At 40.8% G+C, this 23,013-nt stretch overlaps 2 protein-coding genes across 2 annotated transcripts; one reads left to right on the top strand and one right to left on the bottom strand.

The window, feature by feature from the left end:
- Positions 1 to 2,535: 2,535 nt before the first annotated feature.
- Positions 2,536 to 3,482, bottom strand: LOC110164790 (uncharacterized). The gene is made up of 3 exons (XM_055160039.1): positions 3,275 to 3,482; positions 3,036 to 3,163; positions 2,536 to 2,967 (listed from the first exon to the last, which is right to left on the bottom strand). The coding sequence occupies exons 1-3, from the start codon at positions 3,480 to 3,482 to the stop codon at positions 2,536 to 2,538; spliced, it is 768 nt and encodes a 255-aa protein (XP_055016014.1).
- Positions 3,483 to 15,136: 11,654 nt separating this feature from the next.
- Positions 15,137 to 16,295, top strand: LOC129410923 (uncharacterized). The gene is made up of 2 exons (XM_055160008.1): positions 15,137 to 15,381; positions 15,450 to 16,295. Exons 1-2 carry the CDS (start codon positions 15,142 to 15,144, stop codon positions 15,855 to 15,857), a joined length of 648 nt encoding a protein of 215 aa, XP_055015983.1. The 5' UTR covers positions 15,137 to 15,141; the 3' UTR covers positions 15,858 to 16,295.
- The last annotated feature ends 6,718 nt before the right edge of the window (positions 16,296 to 23,013 follow it).

The raw sequence follows: 23,013 nt of genomic DNA, 5'->3' as shown, positions 1-23,013 counted from the left end.
TAGTATTAAAGCTGTACTATGTAACTTTTCTGCTGGGAGCGATAAGTATTAGATCAGTATGGCATTAAATTTGCCTATCTCCTTGGAGACAAGCCAGTGCCAGGCCATGTTTACAGGTCAGATCTATGGAGAGGTGACCCCACTCACGATAAGAATTTATGTTTATTTCAAGGTATTTTTTGAGCAATAAAAACACCCAAAATAAAATTAAGGTTATATAAATAAGTTTAATGCTCTACTGCTGAATATTTCAGGCAAAGCAATCAAATCTCCATGGTAACAAGCAGGCGTAACGTCCATAACAATACTGCATTAAAGAAACTTAAATCAGCTTCAGCTTTTATATACAAAGCCTTAAATGCAAGTCATTTGTGTAGTTAGTAGTTTTTCTATGCGTACTTTATACTTTTACTCAAGTACAAGTTTCACAGTAGTATTTGTAACTGAGTAGATAGTTTTTCTATGTAACTGTACTTTTACTCACAGATTTTCAGTCGTCTTTTCACCATTTGAATCAGGAAACTTAAAGGAAGACTGAAGATCTGATTGAACCATTGAATCTACAGGCTAAAGAAAGAGAACTTAAAACTAAAGGTCGTCACAGGTAGAACTGCACAGGTCTTCTTATGTCCCAATTTCAAATTGTCAGTGATAGATTATAGAGATGCAGTATCCTTGTAATTATGATGACCAAAAAAAAGAGAATAAAACTTCATCAACTCTGGACGTGGTGGGGCTAAACATTCGCCAATAGATAACGACACTGCCTCGTTATCTGTGAGCTGACAGGCTGTCAATCAAACTCCCTGCGTTTCTAGCGTAACTGACTTGCCTGCGCCGCCGGTACGTGGTTTACGTACGACTGTCACGCAGTCCACAGACGCACAGACGCTGTTTACTCCACCAACGCAACGGTTCTTAGCGGCTTTTTTTGACCTATATCTTCCTCGCAGTTCGCACAAAGTTTGTTGCAATGGCGACAAGAATCCAGGAGCAGTTCGCCGCAAAAGAAAGTCAGTTTTTGAGGTCGCTGAAAGAAGAAGACAAGGGGAAAAGCAGCGAAGCCAAACTAAGGTGATTCTTGTAGATTCATTCCAGCGATGGCGCGACTGAAGCAGACGCAGGGTCTAAAGACTGACGCACTGGTCCACAAATTACTCCTGGACAGGAAACTTCTGCTTATTATGAAAACGTACTTTATTTCCAAGAGCTACACAAACGTTTTTCAGGACACGAAAGCGATATCCTATGTCTGAAAACGTAATTTTCAAGGCAAAGAAAGAGTCCGCTTGCAGCTGCGTGTTGTAGCTAGTTCATTCGCACTGAATCTCCGCGCACTCTTCTCTGCACCCCTTTCCTGCTCCTCTCCCCGCTGCCCGATCCGCTCTTCCCCCTGCTCCTCACTTCTCCGGGCACGGAATCTCCACGCACTGCTCCCCTCTCCTCTCTCCTCTCTCCCTGCTCCGCTCTTCTCCCCGCTCCTCACTTCTCCGTCTTGCCTAACCAACACTGTAGTTAGTTGTTTACAAGTCATGTGCAGTTCACCGGCTGTAAACAAACCTGTTTCTGGCATAAGGAGGAGGCGGGAGGAGGCGTTTCTGGGGGGTGGTTTCACGCATGCGCAACATTTGAAAAAGGACAAACAGTCGCTGGATTTCTCGTTCCTTGGAAAATCCTCTATACAACCTTTAAACCACAAGTGAAACAAAAAGAGCAGTTCTCATGCATCATAGGCCAAATGTGGTTTGAGTTCACAGTAGTTTCTATGTGAACCATGAAGTTGGTAGCAGTGGTACGACAAGAGGAAGTTCAAATATGTTCACACGACAATAACAGGAACAAAACAGGCGACAATGAGAAATATTACACTTGTACACTGGCCATTCGTAATAGCAGTATTTCTGACTAGTTAGCAGTAGGTCGACTAGTGGACAAGCTTTTGTACTTGGATCACTGGGTGTAGGGCCTAGTGCTTTTCACAACAGTGTCTCTGTCGCTCCAGTATTAAAATGAAACATGAGCCATATTTATAACCTTGATCTCCATCAGAGAGAAAGAAACACCACCAACATCAAGCTGCAAGATATGTTTTAATTTAACAATTCACAATTAAAATTTGTATTAAAAAACCCAAATCATGTGTAGATTTATCAAATATAGAAAAACTTTTGACTTTTTGCATATTTCTGCAGAATTATCACAGTTCCCTCATAAAGTGAACTGTAAAAGCAAAACTTTGACAAAAATCAGATCACTGCACACTGTCTTTATCTCATTATAAAACATTTATCATTCACAAACTCACAATAAAGAGTCATGTGTCTCACTACATTAACACTTGAGGTGAGAGCTTGGTGCTCCACTCTGCTTTTTAAGAAATACAAACAAGTTTCTCTACTTTCTCCTTTCATGGTTTGAGGCACTAGAGTTTCCATGTTTATTTCTCGTTATATTAGTTATATTGGCTTCTTTCTGACAGAAAACTTTATCCATAACTATCAAAAATACTACCAAAGTTTCTCCTACTTGTTTGTATTACACAATCTCTTCTTCCATGTGCTCAAGTAAAGGTTCCGACTCAGACTCACAAGGGTCACGAGGAGGTACATCAAGCTGTCCCTGTCTCAGAGGGAGGCACTGGGCTGTTCCAGAGGCTGTTCCAGAGGCTGTTCCAGAGGCTGTTCCAGAGGCTGTTCCAGAGGGGGGCCCTGGGGGAGTTGGAGGTCTGATGATTTCGTCTCCGACAGTGAAGCATTTTGCCCAATCTTGTGTTTTCATGAGTTCGTTCAGTTTGATCTTCATCTCCTCTTTGGCCTTCTTCCTCAGTTCATCAGAAACAATCTTCTCTTCCTCCTCCAAAACTATCTCTCGCCAGTCCCCTCCTCGTGCCCACTCACAGGTGTTATGGAAACATGATGCAACAAATGCTAAAATGAATAAACCCAGGAGAAAAAACAGACCGATCACCTGAAAGAGATGATACAGACAATGAGAGCAGTTCTTCACATATAAACTTAAGCTACAGAGAAACTCACCCTGGATTCATCTTTGGTCTCTCTGAGAATGATGGTTTCATTCTTTGTGCGCAGGCTTTCGTTCTTACAGGAGATCTCGTGGACTACTGTGTTAAAGCAGCAGGCACTCCAGTCTCCGTCTATGAGAACTGAGACGAGCCAAATACAACTCACAAAAACCGCACTGCACAAATGTGAAAAGATGAAACAGAAGCAGCTCCAGGAGCAGCTACAGGAGCAGCCTCGACAGCTCCTCTGACAGGCTCTGTCCATCCACAGCTGAGCCATCAGGATTATTAAAAATGGCAGAAGCATGTACAATATGCAGTCTAGGACCGCATGGCCGCAGGTGCAGGGCAGGTCTTTCTCAAAGATGAAGTGGTAGCTAAAAGCCAAGATGACCACTGCATACAGATTTATGCGCTGTTGAAAATACCGGACCAGCTGACCCACCACATCGTGCTCCATCCTCAGCCTTCTCTCAGAATGATGTCTGATGGTGTTTTGCGGTTGTATAAAGCTTGTATATACATGAGGACATCCCTGCTGGTATTTCCTGTCAAACATGTTGTCCATTCCAATTCAGATTCCAGATTTGATTGTCATTGTCATTGAAAGCTGTTTAGAGCATCAAACACTGCATAATTTTAATGTAAAGTGCAATGACAAAGGTGAAAACCTCCATAAATAACCCTATAAAAAACCCTATATATATAAGATCAGTTTTAAAGTGCATCTCAGGGACATACAGTCATATATGTGGAGTTTAATGTCATTATGCAACAATGCAAAGTCCAGTTCAGTGTGACTGTGTTGGAGGTGTGGTTATCGTCCAAGGGAAAGGGGCAGAGAGGATACAGGCTTTATGTCACACTGGTGGTTCTGGCCTGTATGGACCTGCACCTGCATTCCACTCTGTAGATCTATACAAGATTTTACTCCAAGAAATTTGCTCCTTTAATTGGTGGCTCGCCAAGTTTATACCAAAAATAATAACACAGCCAATATATTTTTTCAAATGTGCAGATAAACAAATAGTGAACACCGCAACACCAACATCTGCATCACACTGAGTATAAATCAAGGCTCAATTAATGGTGTTTCCTAAAGGGGGCGCCGTGACACCAGCAAACAGTGATGCACGGGTCCATGTATAAACGACGCGAACCCACCGACGCTTTCAACTAACTCACCACCACTCCCACCGACCCACTGCCTGAGCCGCATTTTAAAAAGTAGAACACGCTCTTGATTCAGATCATCGAAATAAAGTGACCGACATAAATAAAGTGTCCAACATAAATATAGAGTCCAACATTATTTATGTTTAAGTGACAAATTCAAATAAAGTGACCAACATAAATAAAGTGTCCAACATAAATAAAGTATTTTAAGTGGAGAGGGAAGTCTGGGATGCCCTGCTCAGACTGTTGCCCCCGCGACCCGACCTCGGATAAGCGGAAGAAAATGGATGGATGGATAAATAAAGTGACAAATTTAAATTAAGTGGCAAATTTAAGTAAAGTGACCAACATAAATAAAGTGACAAATTTAAATAAAGTGACAAATTTAAATAAAGTGACAAATTTAAATAAAGTGACAAATTTAAGTAAAGTGACCAACATAAATAAAGTGACAAATTTAAATAAAGTGACAAATTTAAATTAAGTGGCAAATTTAAGTAAAGTGACCAACATAAATAAAGTGACAAATTTAAATTAAGTGACAAATTTAAGTAAAGTGACCAACATAAATAAAGTGACAAATTTAAATAAAGTGACAAATTGAAATAAAGTGACAAATTGAAATAAAGTGACAAATTGAAATAAAATGATCAGCATAAATAAAGTGATGTATTTAAATAAAGTGATCAACATAAATAAAGTGACAAATTTAAATAAAGTGACAAATTTAAATAAAGTGACTGACATAAATAAAGTGACAAATTTAAATAAAGTGAAATAAAGTTGCCAAAAGTCGCCAAAATCGCCACTAACATCACACAATACTGCTCACTACCCAACAGCTTTAAGAAATATCGGTGCATCTTTTATACTGTAGCAGTTTAGCGCTTGTCAAACCACAGAAGTGCGCTGAACACTCTGAAGCATCTGAACCAATCGCAGAGCGGAACATTCGCTGAGCCAATGAAATGTTTCGATACACTGAAGCGATCGACACGCAGAGCGAAGCAGCAGGGGGAGGGACCAACACTTCCACACTTTGGTCACGTGAGCGGCTGCTGCGAGACGAGCTCCGAGAACAGTGCTTCAGAGCAATTTGTTTCAGAAAGAACGAGACGTGCTCCGGAGCTCCGTCTCATTTGACCATCACTAGATCTCACCAAGCGGGAGGAGGTACAAGGCAAATGGCCACGAGCCAAGAACTGAACTCTGGGGAACTCCACTGTCCAGAGGAGGAGAGGTTGAGGCGGAGTCTCCCAGCCTTACAGTGAAGGAGCGCCCAGACACGTATGACCTAAACCAGTCCAGGTCAGTCCCCCTGACACCCACACACTCTTCAAGATATTTTAAAAGAGTTGCATCGTTGTTTAAAGTCTGTGGCACCTGCTGACAGTGTCGTGCCAGTTCACACTTTTCATGAACTAGTTCAAAGTTCAGTTCACACATGTTCAAAGTGAACAGTTCACGTTCATAGTTCACAATTTAAATTTAGAACTAGTTCAAAGTTCAGTTAATTTAATTTGTAGGTGAGATATGTAAAGGCTTATTGTTATTCGTGGTTATTTTTCAAACTGACTTCCAGTTTACAACAACTTTACAAGATATTAACCATAAACACTCTAGAGCCACATCAGCCTGTTTGACATTATAATGTGTTTAATTCAGCTTTGACACATTTGTTTACGTTTTACAGAAATTAAACTTAAAACCGCATGGCTAATTTGCATAAATTGTAAACGTTGGAAAAAAGCAGCTTTTTCTTTGCACGCTGATGCATCAGCTTTTGTTGGATTAAAGGGCACGACCGTATGTGTTCTTTCTGTGACAGAGGGACGTCACTGCAACTTTTGGATGCGTAATTTGAAGAATGCATGGAAAGTGAATGAGGGCGGCTCCACTGCACGCGCTAGATGCGCTTGGAGCAGCACATTCTGCGCCCGTAGATTTCAGAAAACAGGATACATCCTATTTTTTGATGCTTTACACGAACATAGGCGCGTATCCCCATCAAAACACACAGAAAGCATGAATCTATTCTTGTATTTGTGCGTTTACCATCAGCATATCATGTTACCTGTTCAGTTCTGTATCGTGTGAAAGAGCCCAGCTCCACAAAGACTGTTAATTAGTGCTCTGAAATTTACTTTTGAAATGCGTCTGCCATGGTCAGCCTGTACATAAGGTAAATACAAGCGGCTAAACGTGCCCAGTCAAGTTTGATCGACTTTCCCATTGACAAACACAAGAGTCTGTACGTTCCGCTAGAGCTGCCTGTGTGGAGTTAACCTCGCGAAACCACAGTCACGCGTCAACGCGAATGTAAGTGGGAGAAGATCTTGTCACTCGTCAGGTGAAAACAAATTCCGACGTTTAATTGAACCCCAACAGTGACGTTCGTCGTTCATCTCACATAATTTGAACAAATTCACGTTCAAGTTCTTGATTTACAAAAGTGTTGCGCTCAGTTCAAAGTTCACTGAAAAATGAACGTGTTCAATGAACGCGTTCTTTTGAACTTGTTCATGCACAATACTGCCTGCTGAATAAAACAAGGTCACAGAGCATTAAAGACACGTCTTCATGTGGGACGGGGGCGTAGGAATCGTGAAATATGAGGGTGTTTGTCTTGATACAAACTGTACACATAGTTTCACTTTCACCTAAGATGTTTTTGTAATATCGCAACGATTTTGTGTACTGTGGATCAAAGCCAATGAAAAGATCTGATGAACCCTTTTGCTAAAACGATACCTAAAATTTAAGTACTGGACATCAGCCAAGTTGTAATGCATGGTAGGTTAAGCAAACTGACTGTAAAAGGTTAGTAAAGTATCTGAAATACATTCAGTAAGGAGTCATAAGGTAAGTGAATGACAGGTGGACACAAAATAAAGTTTATTATATGAACGGTTGTATTGTAGAATAATCATAAAGGTTTCTGTATTCATAGGTATGCAATAATAATAATAGCCAATACTTATAGCCCTATAGTCCTTATAGAGCTTTGTGTTGCTTTTTTTTTTTTTTTTCTGAAAAGTGCTCTATAAATAAAGTTTGATTGATGATTGAGGGATAATAGATAGGCATGTTTTAGAAATAGTAAATCAGAATAAAGCAAAAAAAAACAGCTTCAGTTAAACGCAGATCAGTCCCATGAGATCACAGAATGTCCATTCGAGTGTTTAGTCCACGTCTGCAGGTATGAACAGGTAGAACTGGAAAGGCAGTAAGATAAAAAAACAGTTCAGTTTCCTCTCAGTGTTGGTGTATTCTTAGCTCGTCATCGCAGTTGACTCACAGTTGAAGATGCCATCACACAGGGAAGGGAGGGGTCAAAGGTCAAAGTAAAAAATACTCACAAATTAATTTGGAGCAACACAGAACAGAGCAGGTCCAGGTTTAGCCTAATCATCTAATTCAGGGGTGCTCAATATGTCGATAGCGATCTACCAGTCGAGCGCCAAGGTCGTGTGGGTAGATCGCCGTGTCTCGTCTCAGACTCGATCGCGTTTGGACTCGGTCTTGTCTCTCACTCGAGGTCTGACACTCAACAAGTGTGATCATATTTCATTCCGGCCGCTGCTGTTGGTAATAAACTTGTAGCGGGTGCAGGAGCGTGTGGGGCGTCTCAGTGCAGCCTGTGCGCTCATTTGAAACCCGCGGAGACTCTACGGCGCATCACAAACACACACGCTCCCTATGCACGGCTCGTCTGCGACAGCGTGTGCCCTCGTGTACCAGCGTGCATCACAGGGCAGGTTCAACTTCCTAAACATCCTACCTGTCCACCTGCCTCACGTCAGCACGCCGCCCCTCGCCTTTTCACGCTCTCGCTCCTTCCTGCGTACAGCGAACACAAGCCCCTCCCACAGTGCGGCTGATTAGAAGAGCAAGACCAAACGTGAAGCAAAAACCAGTCTAAATTTGTGTTCCAGTGTTGGCACAAAGCAGGTCTACAGCATAGAGCGGATCTACAGAACAGACCTACTGCCACATTTGGCTGAAGTTTGTTTAACAAAAGTGACAAATGCATCTGTGTTTGTCACGATGTGCGTTTGGTTTGGTAAACGTGCAGAGGCTGGTAAATATCACTGCAAAACCAGAAAAGAATGAAACTCCAGTTTGGAACTTTAAAAAACAGGTTTTAAAAATCTTCCTTCACTTTTTTCACAGTTTTGTGTAAAGTGCCAGAGGAAGTTCTCTTAAAGAAGAGGTTCTCAAACTGTGGGTGAGGGTCCAAAAAAGGGCACAGAGTGTTTCAGTGCAGTTTGTTTGGCTTTGTATTAGGTAGATCATTTTGACTTAGTCATTTTGTAAGTAGCTCACATGCTGAAAAAGTGTGAGCACCCTGATCTAAGTAATAAAAACAAAGTGTAATAGATATATTCTATATTGAGTATATTTTGTTAATCAATAGTGTTGCATGTGGAGATTTTACTGCAGTGTTTAAAAGGCCCATCTCATGCACAATAACTCCTTTCACATTGTATCTTCTGCACATAAACAAGCACAATTTGGGTTTTGGAACATCCATTACACAATAGTTATGAAATCTTACTGATTTCTTGGAAGGCGTCACAGACCAGGAACTATGAAAGGCCGACTATACACGCATCAAGAATCTCGGACTTCCGTCATTGTGCAATTCATACCGGGAAGGATTTTCCGAAAAAGTGAGCATCAAACCTCCATGTTTGTTTTCCCAGTGGGATGTGTCTATTGACAAAGTCGATCTTTTCAAGTCTTTTGAACCATATCACTTTTGTTTCTGGTTCTGATATTGTCATATTTTAGTTTTAGGATTCGGACATCGTAATTGTGTGGTTGTTGGATCCTAACAGCGGAAAACAGCTCGAGAAATTTGTTTGCGAACTCCATAACTGCAAAAGTGAATCAGATGTGTGTGACTCAAACCTCTGTTCAAACTGTTTCTCTTCCCAACGGAATTGAAAAATAGTGAAAGGTGAAGGTGATGGGCAGGATTGATCCACAGGAAGAACCAAAAAGGAAACATTTGACTGACTAAGAAATCATCCCGAGTTGCAGTGAACATTTTGTATGTGGAGCGACAACAAAACAAAATCCCGTTTGTTAATGTAGAGGAGCAGAAGACAAACAGACTGAGCTGCACTTTCTTGTTCTTGTGGTTTTACAGAAACATCACATCTTGGTCTCTTTGCAGTGGAAGGTGTTTCTTGGTGAACAGTTGGAGCCTTTCACTTTGGCATTAACTTTTTAAATTCGTATCCGAGGTTGAGCGAAGGATCGAGATTTTGCTTTGTTGTTGCTCCACTTACAAAATGTTTGCTGTAAACTCGGGATGACTTAGGCAGTGAAAGATTATTATTTTGGTCCTTCCCATGGATCAATCCTGCCATCGCCTTCGCCTGTCAGTGAGATTTCTGCTTTGGTCAACTGGTATTTTGACCCATTTCTCGTGAGCAAACTGTTCTAGTTGTCTCAAGTTTAAAGGGTTAAGCATTTTTACTTTTCTACTTTGTCACTTTCTACCACAGTGCATAGATTAACCACTGCTTCTCACACTGTTGCTGTGTTGTAGAACTGACTGAGCAGAAACTTTAAACTACACTACAATGCAGTGTATACAATATTATAATGTTATAATATGGCATTCAACTATTAAATATAATGTGTACTTAATGTTAAACTTTATGTAATGTAAAACATAATGTAAAGCTTTGAAACATTTCTGATAACAGCAGGTATCTTTTTGAGAAGTTAGTTTTCGTATGTGGGGCTGTAGAATTGACGCATCAACAAACCACAGTCTACCAACTCTGTTTCCTCTACAGAATCTTCAGCCACACTGTGGTCTGGTGTAAAACATTCACATATGTTTAGTGTGTTTGAACAGAGTTCACAGTTTCAGGATTTCTGTTTCAGTGACCTGTAGATTTAGGTTGCAGATAAATGTTATAAACGTTCACTACCTGCTTCATAGTTCACCCACTTCCTGGTTCTCATGGAAACTCAAACCAATGTCTGAAAATGGCTCTTTGTTTTACATGTGGTTTATCAGTATGAGTGTAATTGGTTTCAGAAAGACACTGGCACCTAAGATCTGTGCAAACAACATTTTTAAAAACTAACAAACAAAATGTATTTGAATATTAAGATATTAAACACTATACATTATGTGATCTTATAAGATGTTTTTATCTGTCAGATCCAAAATTGGGGCATTCAGGGGTTCCTAAAAAAGATGTAAAAAAAAAACAAAACAGCTTGACAGGCTGCTATGCCTGCTGAAAAACAACAGCCTGTACACATTCTTTCCTAATGAGTTCACCTGAAAACATTATAATGTTGCAGTATGTTAAACCACTAGATACAGAGCTCATGTCAGACTCAACACATTCAGCAGGCATCACTTTTCTAAGATTTGACAAACCTGCAAATCATCATGATGAGGCATATTAACTGAACATCATTATGAACAAATATTATCTCAGATCATGTTTTTTAAAGAATCAGCACAGAGACGTCAGTGGTGAAGGTTCTGGTTCTGACCGAGACATGTAAAAACTGTCTATTTGATCCAGCATTTATTCTGGTTCTATTGGATCTTACAGCACCATTTGAGACACAGATCACTATATTCTTTTAGATACACAGCGACATACTGTTGGTCTCTCTGGGTTTGTTTTTATCTGTTTAAAAAAAATAAATATATATATATATATATATATATATATATATATATATATATAATATATATATATAATATATATATTTGTGTTTCTCACCTTCCACGGTGGTTGGTCTCTCACCCTCATTCAGCTCGGGTCGTCTACCAGAGGCCTGGGAGCTTGAGAGTTCTGCGCAGTATCTTTGCTGTTCCCAGTACTGCACTTTTCTGGACTGAGATGTTCCGTTGTTTTTCCCGGTATCTGTTGTAGCCACTCTTCCAGTTTGGGGGTTACAGCCCCGAGTGTCCGATCACCACAGGCACCACTGATGCCTTTACTTTCCAGGCTCTCTCCAGCTCTTCCTTGAGCCCCTGGTATTTCTCTAGCTTCTCGTGTTCCTTTTTTCCTGATATTACCATCGCTTGGTATTGCGATGTCAACCACCACGGCTCTGCTCTGTTTCTTATCCACCACCACTATGTCTGGTTGGTTCGCCATCACCATTCTGTCAGTCTGTATCTGGAAGTCCCACAGGATCTTGGCTCGGTCATTCTCCACAACCTTTGGAGGTGTTTCCCACCTTGATCCTGGGGTTTCCAGCCCGTACTCTGCACAGATGTTTCTGTACACTATGCCCGCCACTTGGTTATGTCGCTCCATGTATGCTTTCCCTGCCAGCATCTTACACCTGCAGTTATGTGCTGGACTGTCTCAGGAGCCTCTTTGCACAGTCTACACCGTGGGTCTTGTCTGGTGTGGTAGATCTGGGCCTCTATTGCTCGAGTGCCCAGGGCCTGCTCCTGAGCAGCCAGGATCAGTGCCTCTGTGTGTCCTTCAGACCAGCCCTCTCAAGCCATTGGTAGGATTTCTTGATATCAGCCACTTCAGTTATGTTCCGGTGGTTTGCCCCCATGTAGGGGTTTGTCCTGCCATGATGGTCCCTCCAGCACCTCTTCCTCTGGACCCCACTGTCTGAGACATTCTCTGAGCACCTCATCTGCTATTATATATATATATATATATATATATATATATAATATATATATATATATATATATATATATAATGATCAGGTCTAGTCGGCTTTAGTTTCTTCTTTTCTGTTGTGGCCTTTTCTTTCTCAGATCTCGTCGTGCTGTTGTTTTACTTTCAGTTTGTTTTTTTTTTTGTGTTTGTTTTTCCTTGTGTTGAATGTTTTGCGTGGAATCTTGTAGAAGATATTGTATTTGTTCTCCAGCTGGATTCTGTCTTTCTGTCTTTTGCTGGTAGTTGTCTTATCTTAGTTTGTGTGGCGAGTCGTTTTAACATTTAAATGTTAAGCTGCATGTGTATTGCAGATATTTCTCTCTCAGTTTTGCCTAGTCAAAAAGAACATTTTGGATATTCACAACGACATTCTTCTCAGGGCAAATGACGTCACCTTTGACATTCATTTGTATGAGTTTATAATTACTGACATCCACAATTCATTTATGAATATCCACAATGTAAGTTACAGATATCTGCAACTGAATTATAGATATCTGTAATTCCAGTTTGAGATTCTACTATTTGATTGTGACTAGTCATAACTCAAGTTCAAGGTCTGTTTAATTCACCTCAGCTGAAGATATCTACATGTTCCTTTACAGATATTTTAAATTAAGTTTTGACTAGGCCAAATGATGTTGTAGAAATGTCTAAGTGGAATTACAACTAGTCAGAATAATGTTGTAAATATCTCAAACTGGAGTTTGGAATAGTCATAATTTAGTTTTAAATATCTCTTGTGTCTTGTAATGAATTTTGATTAGAGATCTGAAATTGGAGATATCCATAAATTTCATTGTGCCTCGTCAAAATATAATTACAGATATCCTGAACCTGGAGTTTTGACGAGGTGAAATGACGTTGCAGAGATCTGTATGCAAATGATCTCACTTTAGGCAGGAGCGGAGCATTTGGCACCTGCAGCTGTTAACAGAAAGTTCATTTATCAGTGGGCTGTTTTTGTTAAGGGACTCTAGTGAAACATTTGTTAAAAATGATATTAACGACAAAAAACAATTTTAACACTGACGGTTGTTTAACAAATGGTTTTAGACGGATTGTTGCTCTGCGAGTCGCCCGAGACAACCTGGTGCTTTCTGTGTCACGATGTCATAATGACGTTTAAGATTTCTTTAACTTTCAATCTGCCTTGTCAAAACTGAATAACAAATATCTGCAATTGTCATTTGTGATGTGTGATGAGTTGAATGTTGTTTTCAATGATGTAATTTTGTCTAGTCAAACTGAGTTGCAGATATCTCTAACTGTCCTTCACCAAGTCAAAATTTACATTACAGACTCTCAAATGACAATTCCCACTATCCAAAATTAAATTACACCGAGTCGTAAAGACGTTGTTGATATCAACAATTTTAATTCTGGAAAGTCAAACTTAACATATAAATGTTAAAATGGCTTGTCATAAGTATGTGGTTTTAGTTTCACTACAATCTGTTCCAGAGTCTGTTCCAGAAGGACGGAGGAGCTTCCATTTCTATGATCACCTCCTTTCCCACACTGAAGCACTTTGCCCATTCTTCTCTGTCCATGTGTTCATCCAGTTTACTCTGCAGCTTCTCTTTGACCTTCTTCCTCAGTTCATCAGAAAGAACCTTCTCCTCCTCTTCCAAAATTATCTCTTGCCAGTCCCCTCTTTGTGTGCACTCTGAGGTGTTATGGACACATGATGCAACAAATGCCAAAGAGAATAAAACCAGGAGAAAAGACAGACCGATCACCTGAAAGAGAAGATAATAACAAACAATAACAGCAACTCTTCACATAAAAACTTAAGATCTAGAGTTGTTCTGATATCATTTTTTTTTAATCCAATCCGATACTTGGCCTTGGTGTACTCGCCGATACCGATACCAGTCCGATACCACATGGTGAGACGTGCATAAAGAGCAAAAAATAAATCTTCTAAAAGGCTTTTTTTTATTAGTAAGAATAAATTAGATTTTAAAGGTCAAAGTATTAGTCAAATGTATAATGGTCTTGACTATAAGTTGTGCTGCTTTAAGTGTTTACACTTTTCTTCTTCATCACTTTCTACCACAGCGCAGAGATTAAGAAAACAATGAGGCCTGTAAAAAGACGTTCATCCTCAGAGCACATGGTTAATTATGCAGAGGAAACAAAGTCCATATTAGTGCTGTTCTCCAGCTGGACTCCCTGTAACTTTATAGTTATTTTACTAAGTTGAGCGTCGACACTAAAGGCTAAATGAAGGTATCAAAGAGGAAACACAAATGTCTTTCTGTTATTATTAGTGTGTTTTAAATGTTTACAGAACCTCCACAGTCTGTGTTTAACCTGCTCTGTGCGTTAGTGGAAGCACAGAGAGACTCACCCTGGATACATCTTTGATGTCTTTGAGAATGTCTCGCTCTTCGTCCGTGCGCTGGCTTTCGTTCTTACAGGAGATGTTGTGGTGTGAGTGGTCCAAGCAGCAGACGCTCCAGTCACCGTCTATGAGAACTGAGACGGGCCAAATACAACTCACAAAAATCGCACTGCACAAATGTGAACATAAGAAACAGAAGCAGCCAATGGAGCGACTTCGACAGCCCTTCTGAAAGACTCTGTCCATCCACAGCTGAGCCATCAGGATTATGAAAAATGGCAGAAGCATGTACACAGGACAGTCTCGATCCAGATTCTTGCAGGTGCAGATCAAATCTTTCTCAAAGAGGAGGTGGTAGCTGAAAGCCAGGATGACCACTACATACAAATTTATCCTCTGTAGAACATGTTTGACCAGTTGGCCAACCATATCGTGATAGTTCTCCATCCTCAGACCTCAAAAATGTATTTTCATTTATTTTGGGTGTGATTGACCCGCCCCAAGAGAGCAGGAAGGAAAAAAAATGTTGCTTTGGGTCTCTGTGACCCCAAGGAGAGCGTGAGGGGTAATTACAGCTGATCTACTCTTTATGCTGCTTAGACTGTTCATGTTTATCAAAGGTGTGCTGCTCTATTTGTCTACTTTGTGTTCATGTCTATACAAGCTTTATACAGCAGCGAAACATCATCAGCTCTCATTCTGAGAGAAGGCTGAGGATGGAGCAGTATCACGATGTGGTGGGACAACTAATCAAATATTTTCAACAGCGTATAAATCTGTATGTAGTGGTCATCTTGGCTTTTAGCTACCACTTCCTCTTTGAGAAAGACCTGCCCTGCACCTGTGGCAATCCGGTGCTAGACTGTATATGGTACATGCTTCTGCCATTTGGCATAATCCTGATGGCTCAGCTGTGGATGGACAGAGCCTGTCAGAGGAGCTGTCGAGGCTGCTCCTGGAACTGCTTCTGTTTCATACTTTCACGTTTGTGCAGTGTGATTTTTGTGAGTGGTATTTGGCCCATCTCAGTTCTCATAGACGGAGACTGGAGTGCCTGCTGCTTTAACAAAATAGTCCATGAGATCTCCTGTAAGAACGAAAGCCAGCGCACGGATGAAGAGCGAGCCACTCTCAGAGAGATCAAAGATGCCTCCAGGGTGAGTTTCTCTGTATCTTAAGTTTATATGTGAAGAACTGCTCTTATTGTCTGTATCATCTCTTTCAGGTGATCGGTCTGTTTGTTCTCCTGGTTTTATTCTTTTTAGCATTTGTTGCATCATGTATCCATAACACCTGTGAGTGCGCACGAAGAGGGGACTGGCGAGAGATAGTTTTGGAGGAGGAGAAGATTGTTTCTGATAAACTGAGGAAGAAGGCCAAAGATGAGATGAAGATCAAACTGAACGAACTCATAGAAACACCAGATTGGGCAAAATGCTTCACTGTCGGAGACGAAATCATCAATAGACCTCCAACTCACCGAGTGCCCCCCTCTGGAACAGCCTCTGGAACAGCCTCTGGAACAGCCCAGTGCCTCCCTCTGAGACAGGGACAGCTTGATGTACCTCCTCGTGACCCTTGTGAGTCTGAGACTGAACCTTTACTTGAGCACATGGAAGAAGAGATTGTGTAATACAAACATGTAGGAGAAACTTTGGTAGTATTTTTGATAGTTATGGATAAAGTTTTCTGTCAGAAAGAAGCCAATATAACTAATATAACGAGAAATGAACATGGAAACTCTAGTGCCTCAAACCATGAAAGGAGAAAGTAGATAAATCTGTTTAACTTGTTTGTATTTCTTAAAAAGTAGAGTGGAGCACCAAGATCTCACCTAAAGTGTTAATGTAGTGAGACACATGACTCTTTATTGTGAGTTTGTGAATGATAAATGTTTTATAATGAGATAAAGACAGTGTGGCAGTGACCTGATTATTGTCAAAGTTTTGCTTTTACAGTTGAATTTATGGGGGAACTGTGATAATTCTGCAGAAATATGCAAAAAGTCAAATTCATCCAATCTTAAATCACCTAACTTTTTCTATATTTGATAAATCTACACATGATTTGTGTTTTTTAATACAAATTTTAATTGTGAATTGTTAAATTAAAACATATCTTGCAGCTTGATGTTGGTGGTGTTTCTTTCTCTCTGATGGAGATCAAGGTTATAAATATGGCTTCATGTTTCATTTTAATACTGGAGCGACAGAGACACTGTTGTGAAAAGCACTAGGCCCTACACCCAGTGATCCAAGTACAAAAGCTTGTCCACTGGAAACTTACCTACGTCTAACTAGACAGAAAAACAGATATTACAAGTGGCTAAATGGCACAAGATGTATATGTAATATTTTTCATTGTCACCTGTTTTGAGTTATTATGGTGTGAACATATTTAAACTTCCTCTTGTACGTCTTCTTATTTCTTCTTATTTCTTTATTTCTAAAGGGACAGCACATATTAATGAACATTTAAGTACAGCAACAATCACACACAAGTACATAACACCAGCACACCCACTGTACACACACTGTACACACACAACACACACTGTACACACACTATATAAACAACACACTGTACACACACTGTACAAACAACACACTGTACACACACTGTACAAACAACACACTGTACACACACTATACACACAATTCACTTCAGACAGTTCATTTGACATTTGAAGTGAAGAGTTAAAGAGTTAAACCAACAACCCCTCAAAATAAAAAAAATATTTGGTTAAACATGGCGACATATTTGACCATTGAACATTTGTTTTAAAGCTTTACTAAATGCTGTAGTGTTGAAAGTTCTTGTATCTGAGCTGCTCTGTGTTCCATGTTTGAGCTGCTTGATAAACAAAAGAGAGCTGTGTGAAAGCACTTTTCCTAAACGGCTCAGAGCAGTCGCCTCTAGAGCTGCTCTTGTTGTCCAGTTTGAATTTCTTTTAACAAACTCCTTTAGATGAGGTGGAGATTACTAAAAACTTTGCACATCAAAATTAAAGGTTGTATGGAGGATTTTTTTTTTGTTTGTTTCAAATTGTCAATGAAAGTTTAAAATACCATTACAGAGATGCAGCAGCCTTGTAATTATGATGACCAAAAACAAAAAAGAATGAAAATCTATCAACTGTGGACGTAGTGAGGCCAGATAAACATCCGCCAATAGACAACAAGGCTACCTCTTTATCTATTGGCTGTTCGGTTGTCAATCAAACTCCCTAGTGTAACTGACTCACCAGCGCGCGGGGATTACATCGTTTATGCAGAGGTTCTTAGAGGCTTTTTTAAACTGTAGCTTCCTCGTATTTCGCACAAAGTTTGTTGCGATGGCGGACGAGAATTTACGACCAGTTCACCGCAAAAGAAAATCCATTTTTGAGGTCACTGAAAGAAGAAGAGAAGGGAAAAGGAGCGAAGACAAAATGAGGTGATTCTTGGAGATCTCTTCCAGCGATGGCGCGAATGAAACAGCCAAAGAGTCTAAAAACTGACGCAGCAGTCGCTAAATTACTTCAAGACAGGTCACTTCAACAGTAATTCTGAATGCGCACTGGACGTAAACCGCACAGAGCGTTTATGTGAATGGACATATATTCTAGACCAGGGGTCTCAGACTCGCGGCCCTGGGGCCAACTGCGGCCCTCGGAAGGATTTTTTGCATCCCTCCACTTAATTCCAAAGAATAATGTCAGTGAAGCTGCAATCGGTGCCCATACAGATTCACAACAACAGATTATTAAACTTAGATTACAGCTTACATCCCAAAACTCAATTTACAGCAGTTGTGAAGCAACGAGTCTAAGTGGATCTGTTAATACAAGTACACGTGCACATACGGCGTCACCGAAGAACCAAAAGCTCCCACAGTATCAGAGCAGAGGAGGCGCTGACAGAATTTCCCTGTTCATAAGTATGGGACCTTTATTGGAGGGGCTAATAAGAAATAAAAATACTTTGACAGTCTGTTTACCTGCTCAACACTTGGTGCGTAACTTGCTGGCAACACGATGACCAAGCTCCACCTGTGCGTCGCTGAAATCCACGCGCACTCAGTGGCAAACACAGCTGTCCCATCAATATGCAAGCACCACAAAACCGCAGTGATCTATTCCAGAGGCTTGGCGACATGTTAGCAAAAAGTACGAGGCAAAAACAAGCGTCTTCCATCCATGTTTGACATATGAGAAGCAGATACACTCCAGTGTGATCCGCTTTCACACCGGCAAACGAACCAAAACTGGTCTGATTAACGAGCCTCTGTATCCCAGTAGAACAGTGATATCTCCAGTAACCAATACTGATGTTCCCTGTTAATACCGCGGGCCGTCCTCATCTTATCACCATGAACTCAAAAACAGCAACGTAGAACTTACTACAAACTCACCGCATCAGCCCAGAGTTCGGGTAACAGCAGCAGCCAACAGCGCTCACCGTAGCGCGCAGCTCCTCAGGACAGCGCTGGGGTCTGGTCCTTGGTCAGTGACTGGGTCTGAGCGGGTACGTTCTGCCGTCTGCGCGCTGGTTCCGTGCGGGGAAAGTGAGAATGCGCTGTGGACTACAGGTCTGTGCGGGCTGATCCGGTCCTCCGCACTCAAGAACCGCGGCTGGTTCCGAGGTGGTGCAAAGCATCCGGACAGAAGCATGAATCCAGTTTAGTTGGTGTCCGCATTTGGTTCTTCCCGGGGAAAGCGCTTTTCACTCCCCGCTCCACGTCATCTGAGCCCGGCCAGAACCGGAGCTGCATCTTCGGGACTCTGGTTTGGATCTAGTCCGACTGTATTTCTCACACTAGGCTAAAAGCAGGACATTTTTTAAAGGTGAATCAATTGAATGGGCGATTGCCTATTGCCATGAAATTATTTGGTTAATTAAAGCCGAAAATAACAAATGCTGGTTCCTACATGATCACGGGGAACACCGGGACCTCTGTGCAGGTCCTGCACAGAAGTACACACCCCCAACTTTGACTCACTCTGGAGCCACACGTTCCCATGTTCTTGCTCTGATCTTTGTGTGTTACATTCTCTGTATTGGCCATTGTTGGTAAAATAATTCAAAAATGAATCGCGGCTGCATCTGGACAACAATCTGTTACTGCGCTGGAGTCGTACAGCGCGTCATTACAGGCAGAGGAGACGCGTTTCTCCCATGATGCGTTTGGAATAGTTCGTTTGGACCTGCAGTCTATGGTTTGGACCCGGGTTCGCGTTCACACAAGTGTGAAAGTGTGTGAAAGCACCATCAAACTACAGGTCAAGGCTCACTGATGAGCATCTTCAATCCATCCTGAGGATCTCATGTGCTTCCTCCTGCAAGCCAAACATCTCTCAGCTGTGCAAGATGAAGTGTAGCCAGGTTTCAACCAGCAAGAAGTAGGCAAAAGAAGAAGAGTAGACGTATTAGTTTAAACTTACGTTCTAAATATATTTTCATGTTCTGAACTGTTATTAAAGATTAAGAAAGTGTGATGCGTGTTGTTCTTTCTCTCTCTTCATTTCCCGTGCAACCGCTATTTATCGAATACTCAATGGGGCCCAGCCTCACTCAGACTTTATCTAATGCGGCCCCCAGGTAATTTGAGTTTGAGACCCCTGTTCTAGACTCTTAGCGCATAGACCTCGATGTGCATCCATAAATCAAAAACGATGGGGACAAGGCGACGGCGGCAGAGTGCGATGAGCCGACGCAGAACTATAATTCGCCCTTAACGCAAAACCGCCTGAAGTCACATAGTCACATAACTAGGCTGGTGTCACGTCGTCACAATGTCACAACATCATCACGTCACGTGGGCGGTAAAAACAAGGAAGTGGAGCACCATGTCTGAAGTTGCAGCAGCGGATTTTGAGCCGAGGAAGATGGCAAGTGTGAAAACAGTCTTTTCGTGGACTGTGAACTAGCGAGTAGTTGTAACTCCGCTGTTTCCTGTTTATCTCTGGTTTGTTTAAACTGTTTTCCGCAATAGTGTCACATGACAGATGTCATGAACCCAGCGAATCAGGAAGGAGCAAGTCACAGTGACATGGTCCAATAAGGACGCGACTAGAACTCCTACGTCAGAGTATCAGCATTTTCAGGTGTCCACACAGCGCCGGATCAGATCTGTACTCAGATGAATTCGTGGGAGCTGGAGGCACCAGATCGTTCCGTCTCTGGAGCCGTTTTCCATCGATTAGTGGGAACGAACACTGCATCCACAACGAAAACAACTTGAATACGAACTAGTGTGGACGGGGCCTGAGAAATTTGTATTTGTCACATATTCTGCAATAGTGATAATTATTGGGCTTTTTGTCTATTACCTTCAGTGCTTTTTTATAAATAGTTTCAGCTAATTTAAGTAGTTTCGCACTTGTCAGAGTCCAACTAGTGATGCGATAATTTAGATGTGGCAAATCGAACTGAGTTTGTTGTTTGATTATTTCTTATATGATGAAAATTTGATGAACTATATTTGATTTTATTCACTGTTCTTTTTGACATGTTGTGTGGACGATAGTTGTGGGTTCAGTGTGACTCCCAGATACTTCACCTCATGGACCAGTTTCAGTTTTGTTCCAAGCACAACTACATCTGCGTCTGTATCCATGCCAGGTTTTTTTTTTTTTTTTTTTTTTTTTTTTTTTGAGAAAAACCAACCAACTTACTTTGAGATATTAAGATGTGATTGTGAATGTTGTAGCCAGTTTGCTCTGACATAGCACCTGCAGCTTATCATTTGTTTTTAGAGTAAACATACAAAACTGCATCGTCATGTAATGTACACCCTAAACAGCAATGGACCCAGTATCGAGCCTGTTTTTAAAAAGGTAACATAAAGCAGTTTCTGTGGAATGGTATTTGCGAAAGCCAAACTGCATTGGGTTTCGATTGTAAGGGCTTGTATTTAGATGCTCGGTAAGTAGCTCTGTGACCCATTTTTTAGATTACTGGCAAAATATTAACTGACCTTTAGTTATTGATTAAAGTGGGGTCGCCCTGTTTGAAGATTGGCATAATGACTCCAAACTTCCAGGGACTTTGAAAAATAACTTCTTGAAGAGATTTATTGATAATATTTGAACACATCTTTGGCTCTTGAATTCTTGAGATTACAAATGATCCTGTCCACAGTAGATTCAGATACTTCAGTAAATGTAAGAATTGGGGCCGTGGTGTCAAGCGGCTTTACCTGCTGGGTCACATTGTGTACTGTGGCTGACTGTGGTTGACTGTGGTCCATTTCACTTGGATTATTTGTTGTTTTGTAACTGAACTGTAATATTAAAGTCTGACACCTGCTGAGAGACAAACAGCCACTCTGCCATCTAGTGGCAAATACTCACTTTACCCAGACTGACACTTACTGAGTCATATGTTTTATTTATTGTCTATAATTTGAAAAGTATACTGTAAATTCTGCACTATAAGCCACTACTTTTTTCTCAGGCTTTGAACCCTGCAGCTGATGAAACGATGCGGCAACACGTCCATTCATATAAACCAGGGGTGTCAAACATACGGCCCGGGGGCTGGATCTGGCCCCCCAAGACCTTTGATCTGGCCCTCAGCTGATTTTCTACTAAAATATTTTAATTATATTTTCTATTAAAATATCAGTAATTTTCTGCAGTGCTGAGCATAGCAGCGTCTCCAGTGTCTCTGTACGTGGCCCCTCCCACCAGAGCAGCACAAATGAAGACTTGTCTCTTTCCAAACGCTCTTAAAGGACGATCGTTTTGACTGTTGACCGTGACACCCTCATCAGAAAAATGTCCAACATGAGAAAAGTGGAGCCGAGTGCAGGATTTTCCTAGAAAAATTGACTTATTCCTATTTGCAAACAAGTTCATGTTAAAACATTCTGTTGAAATTCCATTTTTCATCAGTTCAGTTCATCAATTAAAAAAGTTTTCTGTAATAGATTTGTGTTTCTCTGCACAAATATTTGAATTTATTGTTATTTTTGGGGTTTATACGCCATGAGTTTTCTGATCCGGCCCCTTTGGGATCAAAGTCGGTTGGATACGGCCCCCGGACCAAAATGAGTTCGACACCCCTGATATAAACGGTCTGTGGTTTGGTAACACAGTGGATCTGCACAGGCTGAGTAGAGAAAACGCCGCTGTCTGTGCGGTTACACATGGATCTAGGGTTAACGTGAAGGTGCTATACACGAGCTCATGATATTGTCAGTTCACTCAAACAGTTCATCGCCGTGTGATGAATTAAGTTATGATCCTAAATGAACATTAGTGAGGGGGACAAGTCTTAACCCTTGTGCTATCCTCAAATTAAATGTGGAAGTGTACTCCTCTGGGGTTAAAACAGATTCCAAATATAAATGACCACCAGAGGGAGACAAAGCAGTCAAAGTGTGTCAGAAGAGTCCAGTATATTTTATTATATTATATTATCATTATTATTATTATTATTATTGTTGTTGTAATATTATGCATAATAATGATTATAAGTACATATTGTTGGTACTGCAAAACTGTTACAAGTTGTAAAATTATTCATATATTTATTTTTTTATTACATTTTGTTACACATACAAAAGGTTAAAAACAAAGAAAATCATTTATTGGGGATTGAATTACAAAACATATAAATGATAATAATATGCACATGAAATGACACAATGTCACAACAACAAGAAGAAGAAGAAGAAGAGGCAATAGGAGCTCTGGGCAAGTCCTGCCAAGTGCTGCAACATGAGCACAGACGTCACAAGATGTTAAACTCTTTTCTTTGACTGTATTTTAGCAGGTTGTTGTGTTGTTGTTGTTGTTGTTGTCG

This window comes from Boleophthalmus pectinirostris, unplaced genomic scaffold (assembly GCF_026225935.1).
Source record: "Boleophthalmus pectinirostris isolate CB_2022bp ecotype Guang Dong unplaced genomic scaffold, ASM2622593v1 HiC_scaffold_2826, whole genome shotgun sequence".
NCBI lineage: Eukaryota > Metazoa > Chordata > Actinopteri > Gobiiformes > Gobiidae > Boleophthalmus > Boleophthalmus pectinirostris.
Note: the sequence above shows the minus strand (reverse complement) of the source record. Positions and strands in the feature narration are given on the sequence as shown.